The sequence below is a fragment of the Ylistrum balloti genome, unplaced genomic scaffold (assembly GCF_031769215.1).
Source record: "Ylistrum balloti isolate Yb309-2 unplaced genomic scaffold, AGI_CSIRO_Ybal_v1 Utg369848, whole genome shotgun sequence".
In the NCBI taxonomy this organism is placed as follows: Eukaryota; Metazoa; Mollusca; class Bivalvia; order Pectinida; family Pectinidae; genus Ylistrum; species Ylistrum balloti.
Genome location: NW_026782002.1, coordinates 470,392 through 489,685, shown reverse-complemented (window position 1 = coordinate 489,685; position 19,294 = coordinate 470,392). Strand labels below are relative to the sequence as shown.

General features: G+C 35.1%; 1 protein-coding gene and 2 long non-coding RNA genes across 3 annotated transcripts; 1 reads left to right on the top strand and 2 right to left on the bottom strand.

Annotated features, from left to right (window-relative positions):
- Positions 1-1,971: 1,971 nt before the first annotated feature.
- On the top strand, positions 1,972-14,836 carry LOC132545440 (testis-expressed protein 10 homolog). The gene is made up of 14 exons (XM_060209124.1): positions 1,972-2,151; positions 2,724-3,412; positions 4,324-4,475; positions 5,817-5,920; positions 6,367-6,492; positions 6,934-7,150; positions 8,816-9,121; positions 9,409-9,586; positions 9,862-9,938; positions 10,605-10,732; positions 11,057-11,137; positions 11,442-11,718; positions 13,084-13,211; positions 14,355-14,836. Exons 1-14 carry the CDS (start codon positions 1,972-1,974, stop codon positions 14,424-14,426), a joined length of 2,715 nt encoding a protein of 904 aa, XP_060065107.1. The 3' UTR covers positions 14,427-14,836.
- A 716-nt stretch (positions 14,837-15,552) lies between these two features.
- LOC132545438 (uncharacterized) lies at positions 15,553-18,426 on the bottom strand. Its single transcript, XR_009554037.1, has 2 exons — positions 17,660-18,426; positions 15,553-17,629 (listed from the first exon to the last, which is right to left on the bottom strand). It is a non-coding gene; the product is annotated as an uncharacterized LOC132545438 (long non-coding RNA).
- Positions 18,427-18,452: 26 nt separating this feature from the next.
- Positions 18,453-19,247, bottom strand: LOC132545437 (uncharacterized). Its single transcript, XR_009554036.1, has 3 exons — positions 19,003-19,247; positions 18,943-18,972; positions 18,453-18,702 (listed from the first exon to the last, which is right to left on the bottom strand). It is a non-coding gene; the product is annotated as an uncharacterized LOC132545437 (long non-coding RNA).
- Between the last annotated feature and the right edge of the window lie 47 nt (positions 19,248-19,294).

The window sequence follows — 19,294 nt, the reverse complement described above, 5'->3', positions numbered from 1 at the left end:
GAGCCTTACCTCTGTAATAGGAAGGAGAAATGAAAAATACCTGGTTCGATTTGGTGACCTTTTTGTTTCTAGTCGGACACTACTGCTTGACTAAGGGAAATTCCCACAAGCCATTGCTGGTTAGGTGGCCTGTACTCTCAACTTCTACACTACTTCCTCTTTCATGATGTCTCCGATCCAGAAGACTGCAACAACCCAGGTTCCATACCTCCAAGGAAGCATCTTAGTCTCATTTAGCTTCTATCCTTTTAGTAATCAACAACACCAAATCTGTAATAGGAAGGAGTAATGAAAAACATGCCCCTAGAGGGATTCTAACTAGCCACCTTTTGGTCTCTAGCTGGACACTCCACTACATGTTTACACTTATGTTTTTGGTGACATCACTGGATCACAGAGGTGCTTGATCGAGCCTCACAGTGGCCCAGAAATGAAAAAAAAAAAAATAAAAATTATTCAGATTGGAAATGGATTAATGGGCCATTTCATGATATCTGGGAGGATATTTGACATGTCAAAATGGGTATTAAGACAGGGCCCTCACACCCCATTTTGGGACTGGGGCCCAGGGCCCTTAGAACTGGGAAAAATAATGGTGTTTTCCTTACAATTGGGAGAACTTGGGGTCTAAATTGGGAAAAAAAGATACTATTTTTCATTGGGAATGGGGCCGAATATTATTGGCACCAAATTAAGCAAATCAAGAGCCCTGTAAGAAAAAAGTATCCAAATTGGCCAATGGAACAAATACTCATAATATTTTATGATGAATGGATTTAATCACATGTTAGAGTAACAAAAATCACTGGTGTAAGTCAATAGCTCACATAATACAGTTAAACAAAATGGCAGCACTGAAATATATAGCGGATTGGAACCAATGTCAGGACGATACAATGTACATGTACCAGCCTTGAACATGAGGCCTAGCTACTGCTGGAAAAAACCCATACAAATATGAGCTCCTACTGACAATACTGTGCAAGAAATAGTAAACAATCATGAAAGTTTCCTATCCAATTATCAATAAAGCATAAACTCACAAACCAAATCAAACTTGTATATATTATACCTGTCAGTTAGCACATACTTCTGTATATGTAAATAATTTGTGACAACATGTAATCATCCTAAAGCTTAATAACAACACTTGTAATTTTATAAGTAGAATATACATGTATTAGTTTTTCGTGTTGGTCCATTGATGCCAGATCACAATAAGGTCAAAAGAACACCAGAGTAATTTGTAATGTACATTGTACATGTATTGAAATACATTGTACATATATTGCGCTTCTACCTTTGATATATATCGTAGACTATGTTCCTGCAGAAAATAAGGCAAAGAGTACTCATAACCACAAATATAACAGTTTCCCTTTCCCACTAGCTTACAATCAGAGTGGATAGATGGGAAAAACACAAACTACTTATGTCCCTCCTTTGGTGGTGTTCAACAAAACTTTTAGGGAATGAGAAAAGACACCCTTCCTGTACTGCCTTTCCACAAGGAATAACTGATGTCTAATGAAAAGTATCTATACTCAAACCAAAAACTTGATTAACCCTGCAAGAGAAAAATACTCCCCGTCAAACAACAGACAAGGAAGTAAAACAACTTTATGCTAGGACAAAAAATTTATTGTTTTACGAGGCCTCCCAATATTTCATCTCCTTTTTACACTAGATAAAATTATTACAAATTGCGGAATCTGATTGATTTATCAATGTGGGAATCCAGTCCAAAATTGGATATTGCATTAATTTTACATGTAAAAGTGTAGTTGATTGTGGCATGTACATACACTTTGTATATTGTATATTAAAATAATCAGTCACAAGTAGCAAGAACAGTAATATTTTATTGTAGATTGAATTTGGAATTTATTGAATTTGATTAAATCTATTATTATATTAGAATTGATAAATACAAAATGTACAATACATTTAATTTACATTCATCTAGTGACCATGGGTAAAGCAAAGAAAAAGAAGAGGGATTTTCAGAAAGTGAAACTTAAGGTTGGAAAGCAGCTGAAAAAAGCTGATAATGTGACTACAGGCAGTTTCCAGACAAGATCTATACAAGTGATACAACATCTCAAGTCCAATGATTCTCAGCCGAGTACAAAACGAAATCTTAACATCAAGGTAAAGTATTATTATTTTAACAAAGACTAATGCTGATTACTTACTTCTACTGTCACTCATGTTTTACACAGTCTTCTGAGTTTTTTGTAAGAGGAACTTTAAAGTACACACAAAGTATCAAATGTGGTGTAGTTCTCAACTTGAAAGTACAGAAAACACTGTGCTCCTTGGACCTAAATATTATGTATGCGTAGGGCTCAATGGTTTTTTCACTGTCATTTTGTAGAGTGTGAAAAAACAATAAATATATAGCAAATACGTTGGCAGGAATACACTGCGGTTACTTGTTAAATATCCACTAGGATTGTTGGTAGATCATTTTCTGGTTTTGTTACTGTAAAATCATGATTTTTTGTGGGGTTTTATTTTAAGCATTAGTTATTACCTTGTATTATTCCATGTGTACACGATACAGTATTAAAAAAAAAGACATGAAAATTGAGTTCTTGGAAAATTCCTTTCACAGCGTGTTTCATATCAGATTGATACATTAATTTTTTTATTGTAATGGTTACGTAATCATAATTTGAATTAATTTATGCATTTAATGGATGTTTGGATTACAATTGTAGGAGCTCCTGACCCAGTGTCAACACTACAGTATATCTGTTCGACACGACGCCCTGACAGGAATGCGTGAACTCTTAACGACCTATCCTAACCTTATAAGGTCACACTTGGCAGTGGTTCTTGAACGCGCTGCATCAATGTTTTCTGACAAAGATGCTGCAGTACGACAAGCTGACATCAAGCTTCTGAAAACTATCTTACCTCATATATCACAGCGTCAGATTTCGTCCTTCTTCCCGATCATCAGTGCTCACTTGTGTTGTTCGATGTCACACATATATGATGAAATACAGGCGGACTCCCTCAGAATACTTGATCTTTTTATTGAGAATTTCCCTCAGCTTGTTATAGGGAGCTCTAATCAGCTACTTGCTAATTTTATTGAACAGATTTCTTCCTCACAAACCACAGGTGATAAAAAAAGGACCCTAAATGTGAATCCAAACAGAAAAACCACATCACAAAAATGGAGAAGCACTGTTCTGGAAAGACTTCACAAATTGTTATCAGCTGTTATAAAGTACCAACTTACTGGTAAAACAATGGAAAACCAAGAATCTGATGAACCAGGAAACCTGACAACCAAGTCTTGTGGGAAAACTGTCAAGTGGGAGAGGGACAGTAATTCTGGACGTTTACCAATACCTCAGACATTTTTATCTAGGATTGAATCTAGTGGCATGCACATAAGGTAGGAGTCCAAAGCTGGTACTGATGGTGAATTTTGATGTTCAAACATATAAAAAGAAGGAGGGGGTCAATGTGGCTTGTACATGGTATTAAATACGGCCTCTATCACACAGCTGATGGAGCATGCATCTGTGTCTCATTTGATAGAGCTGGTTGATTTTCATGCTGGAGACTCGGGTTAGATTCCTGGTCGGGGCACTTTATAGGAATGTGTGTTTTCCTTGTTCTTTCACCGCTTTCACAGTGACCAAAAACATTGACATGCTTGTTAACACTCTGCTGACTATAACGTAGTTTATGAATAATCCAATGTTGTTTGATATGATTGTTGATCATGTAATATGTGTAATTAGTTTGCAAACATTTCACTATAACTAAAAAAATTGGCAAGCTTGCAAAAAATTGGCCAAGTTAGTTGGCCAAGAATAGTTTCATATGATATTGCTCCTATGAGAATATGCTAAACAGTTAATTTTAGAAACATTTATTAACCAGTTACTTCAAATTTTAAGATTATTCATGTAGAGTTACTCCCCTTTTTTGGACAGATTTGTGTATAGGTAGTACACATAACTATGTGAAGTAGGACATTACTTACAGTTTCAGTACACTTATTGACTTTGTTATGCGTATAATCTACTAACATTTTCAGGTCTCTAAATTTTACAGAAGTTACTTAATTTTCACCATACCCTGCTATTACATTTGTCCTGTTCTTATCCTCTCAGTGTCCTGAGATGATAATAAAATTAACTTATACTTTGAACAAAAGATCACTGTTCATTTGGTTCATTTCCAAAAATAGAATAATTGCATACACAACGTAAAGAATAAAAAAATATTTCAATGAAGATTGATATACAGTACACACTAGTAAAATAGTAAACATCATTTCCCTGGTTATGTTGATAGGTCTGGTCAGATTTCTAACAAGAAATCAACAGAAGAAGGATACGCTCTGACAGGGGAAGGAGGAATGGAGAAGTTGGTACAGGTGCTGGTTCCTCTTCTGCTGGAATGCTGGATAGAAGCTGAGGGTTCACATCACATGTCTAATAAAAAGAGTGAGGATATTGTTCTCAGTTTTCAGGAATTATGGAAACATTTCCCTAACGTTCCTGTTTATATTTACACAAAGATCTGATATTGTCTATTGATATGCCTGTGATTATTTTGATATCAACTGATTGTCAGAGATAAATATGACCTTGAACTATAGAAGGATTCATTAGGTTTATTTAGATGATGCCTAGACGATGTAGAGTTATATTTTAATAAAACGGCATGTAGACAATGTAGGGTTATATTTAAATAGAACTGCATGTAGACGATGTAGGGTTATATTTAAATAGAACTGCATGTAGACGATGTAGGGTTATATTTAAATAGAACGGCATGTAGACGATGTAGAGTTGTATTTAAATAGAACTGCATGTAGACAATGTAGGGTTATATTTAAATAGAACTGCACGTAGACAATGTAGGGTTATATTTAAATAGAACTGCATGTAGACGATGTAGGGTTATATTTAAATAGAACTGCATGTAGACGATGTAGAGTTATATTTAAATAGAACTGCATGTAGACGATGTAGGGTTATATTTAAATAGAACGGCATGTAGACGATGTAGGGTTATATTTAAATAGAACTGCATGTAGACGATGTAGAGTTATATTTTAATAGAACGGCATGTAGACGATGTAGAGTTATATTTTAATAGAACGGCATGTAGACGATGTAGAGTTATATTTTAATAGAACGGCATGTAGACAATGTAGGGTTATATTTAAATAGAACTGCATGTAGACAATGTAGGGTTATATTTAAATAGAACTGCATGTAGACAATGTAGGGTTATATTTAAATAGAACTGCATGTAGACAATGTAGGGTTATATTTAAATAGAACTGCATGTAGACGATGTAGAGTTATATTTAAATAGAACTGCATGTAGACGATGTAGAGTTATATTTGAATAGAACTGCATGTAGACGATGTAGAGTTATATTTAAATAGAACTGCATGTAGACGATGTAGAGTTATATTTAAATAGAACTGCATGTAGACGATGTAGAGTTATATTTAAATAGAACGGCATGAATACAAATTGTAGATGATGCTTAGACAATTGAGAGCTGTGTTAACACTGAATATAAATGTTGACTCTTTCATTTAAAGTTGCTTTCTTTATAGTTTCTGCTTGTATAGATAACTGGTAAAAATGCCTATTTATAAAAGTTTCTTCTAAATATTTTTTTTTTCAGATATCAGTGTCTTCATATCGGTACATAAGGTGACTCGTTTAAGGGTATACATCTTCATTAAAGACATTCAATAAAATATTAACATCCCAAAATTGATTGAATTAAAGTAATGCCTTCAAGAGTTTTCATTCTGTTTTAGGTCACAGTAAATTAATTTCCCAAGAATCCCTGGGTATCAGGGGAAGTGTTTTACAAGTGATACAGTTACTATGGCGATGTGTAGATATAAACAACCCTGCCTTGGTGAGTTCTGATCTGTGTGATTTTCCAAACCATAATGCATGATATGGAAAACTGGTTTCTTTCAAAATGTAAAGAATTAGTTGTGCTATTGCTAAATAATGCAGCTCAAACAGTGCATGAAATACAGATACCGACTGAGAATTTTTTTCAAAATATGTTTTTATGTCCTTACTATTTTATGGGGTGATTTGGGGAATAACTGTACAATGTTAACCATGTCTGTCTGTCGCATTCTGTCCTGTCGTGTCGGATTCAGAATCAATAAAAATATTTTCAGAACCTCTCCACAAATTTCCTTCATATCTATAATAGTATTAAAACAGCTACAGTGTAATTTTACACCTTGTGTTATCATATTGTGGTGGCCATTTTCCAAGAGCATTTAGGAATGGAAGTTTTCATCATTATTTCAATAAAACATTCTGCTTTACTCATTTTGTCTGTAGATGGCAACAATGCAGAAGAAATACTTGGCAGATTTCAAGAGTCAGTTCCTGCAGAATTTTCCTTATGCTGTTCATCTACCAGCAGAAAGGGCAGAGAAAGTAAAGAAACAAAGCACAGAAGTACAGGTAAAGGGGACCATGTCTTCTGATCATCAGTAATTTATAGTTATACATGTATTTCAATGCTATCTTTATGTCCTGTATTGATAAAACTTGACACAAGTTTACCAGGCTTCTACTGTTGGAACAAGCTATGTGTAGTTATTTATTTAATGATGCAAGAACAAAAATTAAATTAATGACTGTTGAAAAAAGTCAACTTGTACTGTACATTGAGATTGTTATTTTCCAGAACTTCTCTTATTCTGGCTTATTTTTGTGGAAATAAAATGTCAAAAAGATGAGATAGTTTGAAAGATGGAGAAAACATGATCTGTTTCATGATATCTGAACAAAATGAATCCCGTTTGGTTTGAATGTATATCAATAAAAAAAACAATGAACCATTAAAAAAAACCATTTACTGTTTATTGTGAACCATGTTTTATTAAATTTTGATTGTTACAGCCATCAGCAACAAGTCTAAATTTAGCAGTTTGTGATATAATGGCCCACTTCATGTCACAATCATCTAGCCAGTTACAAGACAGCAGTGTGGCATCCTGGGAGTCTGACATCATCAGTTACCTAGACGATGTCATTCAAGAGGAGGAGCTCAGTCTACAGGACCAGCACATTGTGATGAGCGTCATTAATCGCCTTATGTCTCAATACAAAGACCAAAGTAGGTCATTCTTATATCAATTCTTGGTATTTCAACTGATCATTTATTGATTTCATTGCCCCAAATTTATTCGAAGCTCAGCAAACATTAATTCTATTCAGTAGAATTATAAATGAATGTAATTTTATTGTTCTGCAATAAGCCCAACCCCTTACGTTCAGTAAGGAGTACCTATATGTGTTGGTCCCTGGACTTATTGTCCTGTATTGACACCCATCTCCTGAGTCAGAGGTAATGTGTTGGACACCATGACTTCTTGTCCTGTATTGACACCCATCTCCTGAGTCAGAGGTAATGTGTTGGCCCCCAGGACTTATTGTCCTGTAATTACCCCCATATCCTGAACCAGAGGTTATGTGTTGGCCCCCAGGACTTATTGTCCTGTAATTACCCCCATCTCCTGAACCAGAGGTAATGTGTTGGCCCCCAGGACTTATTGTCCTGTAATTACCCCCATCTCCTGAACCAGAGGTAATGTGTTGGCCCCCAGGACTTCTTGTCCTGTAATTACCCCCATCTCCTGAACCAGAGGTAATGTGTTGGCCCCCAGGACTTCTTGTCCTGTAATTACCCCCATCTCCTGAACCAGAGGTAATGTGTTGGCACCCAGGACTTATTGTCCTGTAATTACCCCCATCTCCTGAAGCAGAGGTAATGTGTTGGCCCCCAGGACTTCTTGTCCTGTAATTACCCTCATCTCCTGAGTATTAGGTAATGTGTTGGCCCCCAATACTTATTGTCCTGTAATGACTCTCATCTCCTGAGCCAGAGGTAATGTGTTGGCCCCCTTGACTTATTGTCCTGTAATGACTCCTAATTCCTGAACCAGAGGTAAAGTGTTAGCCCTCAATACTTATTGTCCTGTTTTGACCCCCATCTCCTGAGTATAAGGTAATGTGTTTGCCCCTTGACTTTTCCTCCTGTATTGACCCCCATATCCTAGGTCACAGGTAATATGTTATAAGCCTTCTGGGTATACTGCAGAATGAATGTGGTATCATTTGATAGCTGGGCAGTGTTATTACACCAATTTCATATTTATAGATACTAAGCATTTTGTATCACCATGATCTTTGTCTTTGGATCAACCTAACCTACATCAGTCCCAACAATAGGTTATCACTGTATGAGCTAGGACAAATTGTAAGCAGAGGCATTCTCTTAGAACTTTTAAAAGCATTAAAACTGAGGAACAATACTGAAAATTGTTTTTTTGAAGTTTGACATGTCTTGTGTGTTCCCACACTATTCAAATCTAAGTTCTGTCACTAGTAACTCATTGAATCATGTTCTTAAAGTTGATGAGAATCATAATGTTACTTTCATTATTCTTTTGTTGTGATACCATTGGGTTGGAGAGGAAGTTTTGTTTAAATCAAAATGATGCATGGGTTTCATAATTTGAACCATGTCTTGAGGTCTTTAGCAAATTGAAAAGGTTATAAATGTTAGTAAACACATTTTCTGAAAATGCATGGGATAGACAGTAGATATGTCTATAGGAAAGCCTAGTTAGTTTGTTCAAATTGCTGCCATGATTTCATAAACATGTATGAGGGCAAAACACAAGGTCAAATTTAGCGTTTTACATAATGTGGTACACATTCATTGTATACACATTTGATCAGTGTGGAGATTTCATCACTAAAATGTTTGTTTCCTCAGGCATCCATGACAGTTTGCTACAGCAGATGCTGAATAGGTACACAGGTTGTCACCTACTTTCCAGCCAACGGAAGGAATTACTAACGTTTTTTTCTGACATCTTCTTGGATTATCGTTATGAGGACCTCATCAACTCCAATATGGCTATCACGTTCCTGAAAACATTACCAGAGGTGTTTTTCCAGGCTATATCAAATCGACAGATTTTAACACAAGTATTAATGGTGATGAAAAAAGCTGTCAGCCAATCCAAATTGACAACATCTGTTATGGAAATCGTCCAGCATTTTGTGGATCAAGTTTTAGGTACTTTCACTGTAAAACATTACATGATGGATCATTGCTACTTTCAAACCATTCATCATTTGATCTTTTTGATAATGTGGAGACTATAATACAGATGATCAAGACCAAGAATGATTTTCAACTTTCATTGAAATATGTATTTAGGCTTCTAAAAACTTCCTTTTAAATCAAGGTCTGAAATGTGAATTGAATTATTTTGCAAGAAACATAGATTTTTTACTTTGTGGAGGTAATTTTTCAATGAATGATGATTTAATAAGTAAATTTAGTTTCATTTTACTTTCTAGATCAGTCTCCAGCAGTATTTGACAAACTTGAAAGTAGCACACAGAAAAGGTTTGCAGAGCTGTTATATTACATACCTCCACTCCAGGGGAGTTCACTGTCCTCCATAGTGAGGCTGTTCCGGCGCCCTCAAGTGTCAGTGGATATTTGTTTGTATATTCTACAGATACTACATCACAGGTATGTATGAATAGATTTTTTTTAAAAAAAGAAAACAAAATGAAGCAATATAAAAACTTTATTTTCATAAAGAGTAAAAAAGAAATTGTCTGCTTGATAAAAGAATAGGAAAAATAGTTCAAGATGTTGTCCCCCCAAAAAATGTATCCTTTAAAGTCTGTTTGGTTTCAAAAACAACCAGGCCCCGTTCCTGACTTCTAGTTCTTTGATTCATTTTGGCAAAGTCCCATGAGATAGACATATCATTAATGTACTGTAATCTGCTATCATCACAGGTACATGAAGGAGAAGCAGACAGTTGAAGGAGGTACCCACTACATCAGTACACTACTCAGCATCCTCATCACACATGGTAGGTCAAAGTCATCATAACTTCTAATGTAACACTGAAGTACAGTTATTGATATACACAGTAAATTAATGATGGATTTGTCTTAATACTGTAACAGAGTATTAATTTGAATATTGATTCTTTCTTTTTTTCTTTAGCCTGGATGATCTTTTCTAATATAAAATTGAGAGGGTGAAGCATTAGGGGGTAGGGGGTGGAAGAGAGGTGGGCAGGAGAAATGAATTCTTCAAATTAAGAGTTATTGCATGATGCTTTTGTTAAGATAAATGTCAAAATATGGTTACCTCTTTTAACTTGACAGACTCTGCTAGGATTAAACAAATTATCTGAAACTTCCTTCCCATCCTACAGTGATACAGCATTTATTCAGAAATAAGCCCATGCCTGGTAAAAAGCCTAACCATATACATTGTTGTTCAGCAGATCTGCTGACCAATGATATTCCATTGTCCTATAATAAGCCAATTAATCAACATCCTACATCACATATTGAGCCAGAGGGAATATGTCAATGAACACTCCCATCCCCCTTTTTTCACCCTCACTCAAATACAGCTTATATGTTAAGACACTGACCATGTATTTTCTATATGTTTGGGGCATCAGGTCTGTTCTTGATATAGATAATTAGAATATTTCAATAATCAACTTTGAATTGTGCAACAGATGATGGTAATGAAAAAGTAGTGAAAGACCAGGAAACTGAAACTACATTTATTCATCGTCATGGCAACCATCATCTTCACTGTCATTTTAACCCGGAGATTTGGAATAGAAGTTTGATTTTGATAAAGGTGAGCAACACATTGTGTATGGGAAATAGAAGTTATTTTGTTCCAAATGTCTATAATTTTGTCTATGGAGTATTGCTATAAGTTGAAAATCTCTAATGAAGGTACTGAATGACCTAGCTTGAGATGAACAATTGTGGGTTAATTGCCCCGTGAACAACAAGGATCGTTTTGAGGCGGGATTTCCATGGTGACTACCTCTTTAACAATGTCTTTTATAAGAAAAACACCCTGCATAAATAAAAAGACTGGCATCTCTGTATCACGTCTTTCATATGCAAATGTCAATTTTTATTGTGAAATTTAAATATTGATTTTCTGTTGTAGGCAGTGTGTTCCACTTATCAGCAGGTTGAGAATACATCACAGGTGGCTGAAATTTTAGAGTCATTTCTACAGTCTTATCTGGTCAGTATAGGTCATAGGTCATAGGTCACACAAAATGATTGACCGGAACATAATTACAAGTGTATATAAAATCTTCTCCCAACAAAAAGTCATAGATTAATGTACATATAGATTATTACATAACATCAAAGATTTGTTTAATATGGATTTTATAACAGTCAAACCTAAGTAAGTTGTGTGGCAGTAAAGAAGAAAACGTGTATTATAATGGAATTTTAGTTTTGTTTGTTGTAAGGTATTATGTTCGTTGGGGACAATAGTAGTAATATTCCTAATATGATTGTTTTTCCTTGGTGTATTCCAGATCCAATTCCAAAGTGAAAAGAGCAATTTGTCAAGTCAAAACCTGATGGCCATTGTTATGCTAGCCAGTCACATGAACTGTTGGAAATGTCCAATCGGAAGGAAGCTTACAGAGCTTGTGTGTGGTTACATTTGGTGCTTGTTCAATATACTAGTTGCTAATGGAGAGCAAATATCAGATTTTATTCAAGAACTTAAAACAGAATGTGCTGAGTTTGTGATCTCAGCTGAGTCTGGAGTTAAAGATTTTCTGGAGAACATGTCCCAGGATTACAGAAGTAAGTTTTGATTTATGTTTTGGCTTCTTTGTTCAATTTTGGATGGTTTTAGTTTCTCACAAGGAAACATACCCATCATGTGTTGTTATGATTTTGTCCTTGGGAAAGACATTTTACCCATATTAAATATAAACTTTATTTATTTTACAACAATTGCGAAACAAGTTATGCCAACTTATACTGATCACTCTTGTTGGCCCGGATGTAAGCGCGTGAGGGGTCTTATTGTGGGAGGAAACCGGAGTATCCGGGGAAAACCCACGTGGTCGGAGGTGACCCCTTACCTTTTCACATCCGTTCCGGGAATTGAACCCCGGTTAGCCAGGTGAAAGGCGAGTACGTTACCACTGCGCCACCCGACCACCCCATATTGTTTTGGATGACATGTGAATGGCCTCCTGTATGTTGTTCAGTGAGGGAACCACCAGCTTCTTCAAAGAGATCTTACCTGTAAACGACCCTGGCTGTTGATTTGTGTGATCTTTTGATTTGTTCTTGATTTATCCTAACTGACCAAATTGAGATTTTATCCCCTACATGTCATATCCCTTTGTATGGGAAAAATTGGAATCCATCTTTTACGTTTTCAGTTGATAAATCTGAATAATGTTTTTTAAAGATTGTTTGTATTTTAGAATTATTGCAGTGAGAAACATGCTATGCTGTTGTGAGAACATGTTAATTTGTATGGTTTGTCTTCAGGTTATGGTATAATATGTTGGCTATTCAAAGACTGTATGTACGATTATGTCTGTCTTTATGATGACATAATTGATGTCATTTTATTTGTAGGTAAAAAATGCATGTAATAAACAATTAAGCACACCATCACTTCAGTATGTGATGTAGATGTGAAATATTTTCAAACATTTAGAAGTTTATTCCATTTCTCTAACATACCACATAATTCAAAAATAAAAGCTACCTGTGCTAGCCTTGCCTAGTCCTGGATGTTTTTTTTTTCTTTTTGACCAGATGCTCTAAACTTTCAAAAAATTCTCTATTTAATGTATGTATGAAAGATGTTTATAATAACATAATTATTCTGAAAAAGGAATCTTTATTATTCCTTCTTTCTCTGTCATTTCCTCCATCTTTTTGTATCTTTAACTTTCTTCTTTCTCTTTTTAGAGACCATACAAAGCACTAGGTTTTTCAACTCTTGAAATTAAGATCCTGCTTTGCTTTAGTTACATGTATAAGAGTATTAGTATTTGCTAAGAGATACGATTTCTCATGTATTTTAAAATAAAATATTAAAAATGTGATTCATTGAACTGTTGTTATTTCTGGTATTTTCAAATTTACATAAACAGAACTTGGAGTTATATAAATATGTGTTAACTTTTGTTGTTGTGTACACAGGTGCTTGTGATGAGGGAGACGTCCAGAGAGTATGTGGGGTAGCCTCTATCTTACTGAGATACAAAGGAAGTCTATCCACATTACACCAACATGCTGACTCTATCAACACCATTCTAACCTCTGTCCAGGTAAGCAGGCTTACAACATTTTTGTTGTCTTATGTATCATCTGACCCGAAGGGCTAACATGACCTTTAGTCATCAGCTCTAACTTGCCATCAATGATCCTGAGATGTCCTGACCAACTGTTGTAATATTTTGGGTCCTTTCAAAATCAATAGCTACATCTTGAAAAATCCCTTTAAGATATGTTCTCCAGTTCCACTGGTGCTATTGAACTGAAATTTGATTGGAATATTGAGGGAAGGAAGGCGACAGTTGTTGGTTCTTGGCCTTGTCAAAACTTGGACCTGGTAGTCACAGTGGCTACATACGCAATCAAGGGTTTCGTGACTGATACTATTACAAACTTCTTCTCAAGTTTCAACAGTGGAATTCAGCTCATACTGAGATGGTCTTGACCAGGTGCTGTTATTTTTTGGGTCAGTCAGAAATCCAATATGGCCAACCTGACCACCATCTTGAAACTTCCCAAGTTTGACAAGTCCCATTGAGTTGAAAGTTGGTGGTAAGGTTTAGGAAAGAAAGCGGGCAAAGTATTGTTGTCATTCAGGCTCCTCAAAACTTTGGCATGTCAGCCGCAGTAACAATTTTATAGTATGATTGCACAGTCACGGTTTTCCTGAACATCACCTATTTAATATTCTCATTGACTGTTTTGCCCTGGGATTCAGCACAACTTGTAATAGATGATCCTGATATGGTCTTGACCAAGTGTTGATATTTTTCAGGGCCTATCCATAATTGGATATGGCTGTTATCTTGAAAAACATATTCTAAGTTTGTGCTCCAGTTCCCATGGTGTCATTTAGCTGAAATTTCTTGGAAATATTGGAAAACTGAAGTAAACCTTGTTTTTATTTCTGTTAACTTTATGACTAAAGGTAATATAAGAATTGCTGTAATAGTTTAATCATTGTATCCAACACCACCACCGGTAATTAAAGTGTACCGTAAATTTTTCTGGATTTATGCCCCTTCTCTTATTTGCTAGTTTATATTTTGTCCTTACAACTGGTGCTTATCTTCCTGGCTAGTATTTGACTGGGGAAAAGTCTTGTGGGGTATTTTCTATGATAACAAGGAATTATAAAGCACTAACTGCATGAGTTTATGAAATGTAAATGATATTAAATTTTTTTTATTTTTCAGACCAAGTTCCCATCTGTATTAAATAAACAATGGTGGTCAGATTTCCTCTATCTGGTGTCACTTGTCAGCTGATGAACAAGTAAATAGTCAACATTCATCTTCAGACCTTGAACGGTCAGCAGCGAAAGACAGGATCGTTAATGGCATCTGCTCTGACTTGTGGTCATTAAACAGAAAGAGTGGTAAAGTGGTCATATTATGAGACACTGATCAGCAACTGCACATGGTGAAAGTGGTTACTTCATTGGTCAGTGGTCAGCTGATCCAGGACCCAAATATAGCCATAGACGTTGCATATACCTGATATGTGACCATCAGAAATTTGGATTTACTTGATAAAATTAATTAAATGATTGCCAGTCAAAATTTCATACATTTTCTGTGTTCAAACGATAATGGTACTGTGCCAAAATCAATTAGTATCTTTTTAATACAGCCATTCATGAATGTCTGTAAATTCTTACAGTGTAAAATTGTGTCATTTTGCAACAATAAAACCATCTTGATATCAGATATCCTGTTTTGAAATGTCTTCCATATACCGCTAGAGCCAGAGTTTTTTCTGTGAGAACTCAGTCCTACCCTCTAATTGTGATTGGTGTTTTGTATCTTTTGCTATGCTTTTAAAAGTAATTTGGGTCGGCTGTTGTCGACCAGCCAAACTCTTTAGCCGAGTTATCCCTGTCTACAGGATTCATGTTTCTCACAGATTATCAAACACCATACAGCAAGAAATTGTAAGTTGTCGTGAATCCTATTTCTTGCGCCATCATCAATGTCTCATGAAATAAGCACTGAAAATTAATGGTGTTATCAATTTGTGACATGGCTGCAAATAGCGTCATGGTGTGTGCCACCAGTCTTTCCCTTTCCTATGAACCATAGGATCACCCTGTGAAGTATGTGAGAAATTCACATGGATAAGTTGATGGCACGGGTCCCAATTTCCTATAGTGTCCAGATGGAGGCTGAAGAGTCTATTGTTGAAACCTAGGCGGAGCAGGAGATTTTCCATTACTCCTTCCTACTACAAATATATGTTTTATCCATGATTGTTCCCGATCTATCATTTTATGCAAGATATTGTTAAAATTCTGTGGTCGGAATCCCAGAAGAAGACATTGAGACGTAGTACATGTTTTAAAAGATATCGTTGGTTACTGATAGCATGTGCGTAATTAAAAAAAAAACAGAATCGTTCATTTTTAGGCACTAAAGTTTATTATCACAGCAAGCAGAAAGATATATGTAGTTAATAGTTCATGAGTAATCAGAATCTGTGGACAGTTCAACGTTCACTGTGTGTTGTCTTTTATTTCAACATCTCAAATACGTTGTTAACCAGCTATTGGTGAATAACGAAATGTTAATTTTCATGCCAATTGTCTCTCATAATTTAATAAAACATACCTTAATATAGTTTTTGATTGTTTTACAATATACTTTTGAATTTCTTGACATACTCTGTAATTCTAGCAGCTATGAGAAACTACACTAAATATGTATATTCAATTACCAGATTGCAATATGATTTCAATATAGACTACTCTTAATGTTCTGAGAACATTTTTGGCAAAAACTTATAATGACATTACATCAGTATAATGGAAAAATGTCTACAAATATTTATCACTATGATTGTCATTTCATTTTTTATTTACTTTCACAAAAAATAACTTTTAGAACTGTAATTTGCACTAATTAATATGAACAAAACTTTCACTGTCAAAGTAAAATTATTATAACTTTTACCCAGTAAATCATTAGATTTTGACAGCTGGAATGTTAAGAGCAACTCTAGTATGAAAAATACAGTGTTTATCTTACATAAAATCCATGCCTGTTAATAAGCCCACCCTAATATATTTCAGCATTAGTAATAATGACTACAAATTTTACATCTCTGTTGTGTAATAAGCCTTATTACTTTGATACAGAAGCTGTCAGCAAACATGTCAGACAATAATCATCCAATATATAAAATGGTTAAACCAATACATGTTTGCATCATTCTGAAATATTGAATGCCTTTCAAGTTGGCTATATCGTGAGTCGTTCCTTTAATTAGTTTCTACCTCCAGACATATTTGTTTGCCTTGGCATCACAAATTTTTAATAGAATTTTGCCTAAATGAGTGTTCCAGGTGACATACTGTACTGTAGAACTTACAAAAGGTCCAAGCCATTTCTTTCAGCCCTTGGAATTTTTTTGTAGTTTGAAATTAAGAAACTGTGTCTAATATGTGATAAAATCATTTCTCTTTATTTTCCTCATTAGAGCATCTCTTCACAACAGAATAGTGCATCACCACTTAAAATTCCCTTTGACAGTGTAGATTTATTTCACAGACTAAAAATGCCTAGAGCTAACAAAATCGGAAAATCATTGATTGGTGTGACTAAAATAAGAGAAAACTTCTATTCTGGATCTAACTCAGAAGGCAGTTACTAATGTATCAAATACCAAATAAAGAGTGAGAACAATATCACATCATGTTGATGTTCATCTGAATAAATAAAATATGGCCGGAGATCAGGAAACGATCCAAAACTAAGGTGTTTGTTAAGCCAATTGAACAAAATGTCTCTTTCCATGATGTTATCTGTAATTAAGTAGCTCAAAATTTAGGATAGTTTTAGGCTTAAAATTGTTTCATGATACTGGGGTGTGGTTAATGGCAAAGCTTGAAGCTTAACATATACTATGTAAAATCTGTGGTAAGAACAAACAGGCACATCATGTAGGATTTAGGAAAATGGCACACAGAAGCTGCGAATACAGGCAGGACTACAATGTAACTCTATCTTGGACCATCACATTAATGTTATGGCAACAGAAAAATGGCACACAGAAGCTGCGAATACAGCTCACATTAGCAGCAAAAACAATCTGGATTACAAAATGTAACATGATCTTGGTTTATCATCACAAAGTTATGTCAACAGAAAAACAGCTAAGGTAGCAGTGAAAACAAATAGGTTTATCACTATAAACATTTATAACACAGAAGTAGAAGCATGAAACATTAGTACTTATTTTTTCTCCCTCACATTTGAAGGAATATGTATCAAAAATATAAAGAGAGGTACACCTATTGTTATCTGCATAGAAGAACGAGGTTATACAAATTTCACATTATTTCTCCCACACTGAAGATTTACATCATGATGATGATCTTTATAATCTAAGGTTAATGAGGGAAAATTGTGACAACCTAAAGCTGATGAGGGTAACTTGTTACAATCTAAAGCTGATGAGGGTAACTTGTTACAATCTAAAGTCAATGAGGGAAAATTGTGACAACCTAAAGCTGATGAGGGTAACTTGTTACAATCTAAAGTCAATGAGGGAAAATTGTGACAACCTAAAGCTGATGAGGGTAACTTGTTACAATCTAAAGCTGATGAGGGTAACTTGTTACAATCTAAAAGTAATGAGGGAAAATTGTGACAATCTAAAGCTGATGAGGGTAACTTGTTACAATCTAAAGCTGATGAGGGTAACTTGTTACAATCTAAAGCTGATGAGGGTAACTTGTTACAATCTAAAGTCAATGAGGGAAAATTGTGACAATCTAAGCTGATGAGGGTAACTTGTTACAATCTAAAGTCAATGAGGGAAAATTGTGACCACCTAAAGCTGATGAGGGTAACTTGTTACAATCTAAAGCTGATGAGGGTAACTTGTTACAATCTAAAGTCAATGAGGGTAACTTGTTACAATCTAAAGCTGATGAGGGTAACTTGTTACAATCTAAAGTCAATGAGGGTAACTTGTTACAATCTAAAGTCAATGAGGGTAACTTGTTACAATCTAAAGTCAATGAGGGAAAATTGTGACAACCTAAAGCTGATGAGGGTAACTTTTTACAATCTAAAGTCAATGAGGGAAAACTATGACAACCTAAAGCTGATGAGGGTAACTTGTTACAATCTAAAAGTAATGAGGGAAAATTGTGACAATCTAAAGCTGATGAGGGTAACTTGTTACAATCTAAAAGTAATGAGGGAAAATTGTGACAATCTAAAGCTGATGAGGGTAACTTGTTACAATCTAAAGTCAATGAGGAAAAATTGTGAAATTGTGACAAGGGTAACTTGTTACAATCTAAAGCTGATGAGGGTAACTTGTTACAATCTAAAGTCAATGAAGGAAAATTGTGACAATCTAAAGCTGATGAGGGTAACTTGTTACAATCTAAAGTCAATGAGGAAAAATTGTGACCACCTAAAGCTGATGAGGGTAACTTGTTACAATCTAAAGCTGATGAGGGTAACTTGTTACAATCTAACGTCAATGAGGGTAACTTGTTACAATCTAAAGTCAATGAGGGAAAATTGTGACAACCTAAAGCTAATGAGGGTAACTTTTTACAATCTAAAGTCAATGAGGGAAAACTATGACAACCTAAAGCTGATGAGGGTAACTTGTTACAATCTAAAGCTGATGAGGGTAACTTGTTACAATCTAACGTCAATGAGGGTAACTTGTTACAATCTAAAGTCAATGAGGGAAAATTGTGACGACCTAAAGCTGATGAGGGTAACTTTTTACAATCTAAAGTCAATGAGGGAAAACTATGACAACCTAAAGCTGATGAGGGTAACTTGTTACAATCTAAAGTCAATGAGGGAAAACTATGACAACCTAAAGCTGATGAGGGTAACTTGTTACAATCTAAAGCTGATGAGGGTAACTTGTTACAATCTAAAGTCAATGAGGGAAAATTGTGACAACCTAAAGCTGATGAGGGTAACTTGTTACAATCTAAAGTCAATGAGGAAAAATTGTGACCACCTAAAGCTGATGAGGGTAACTTGTTACAATCTAAAGCTGATGAGGGTAACTTGTTACAATCTAAAGTCAATGAGGGAAAATTGTGACAATCTAAGCTGATGAGGGCTGATGAGGGTAACTTGTTACAATCTAAAGTCTGATG

Excerpts from the sequence above, each read along its gene's own strand:
- LOC132545440 (XM_060209124.1), top strand. The coding sequence starts at position 1,972 with ATGGGTAAAGCAAAGAAAAAGAAGAGGGATTTTCAGAAAGTGAAACTT. Across the intron at positions 4,476-5,816 it reads TCACATGTCTAATAAAAAGA|GTCACAGTAAATTAATTTCC; the intron begins GTGAGGATATTG and ends ATTCTGTTTTAG. Across the intron at positions 10,733-11,056 it reads GAAGTTTGATTTTGATAAAG|GCAGTGTGTTCCACTTATCA; the intron begins GTGAGCAACACA and ends TTTCTGTTGTAG.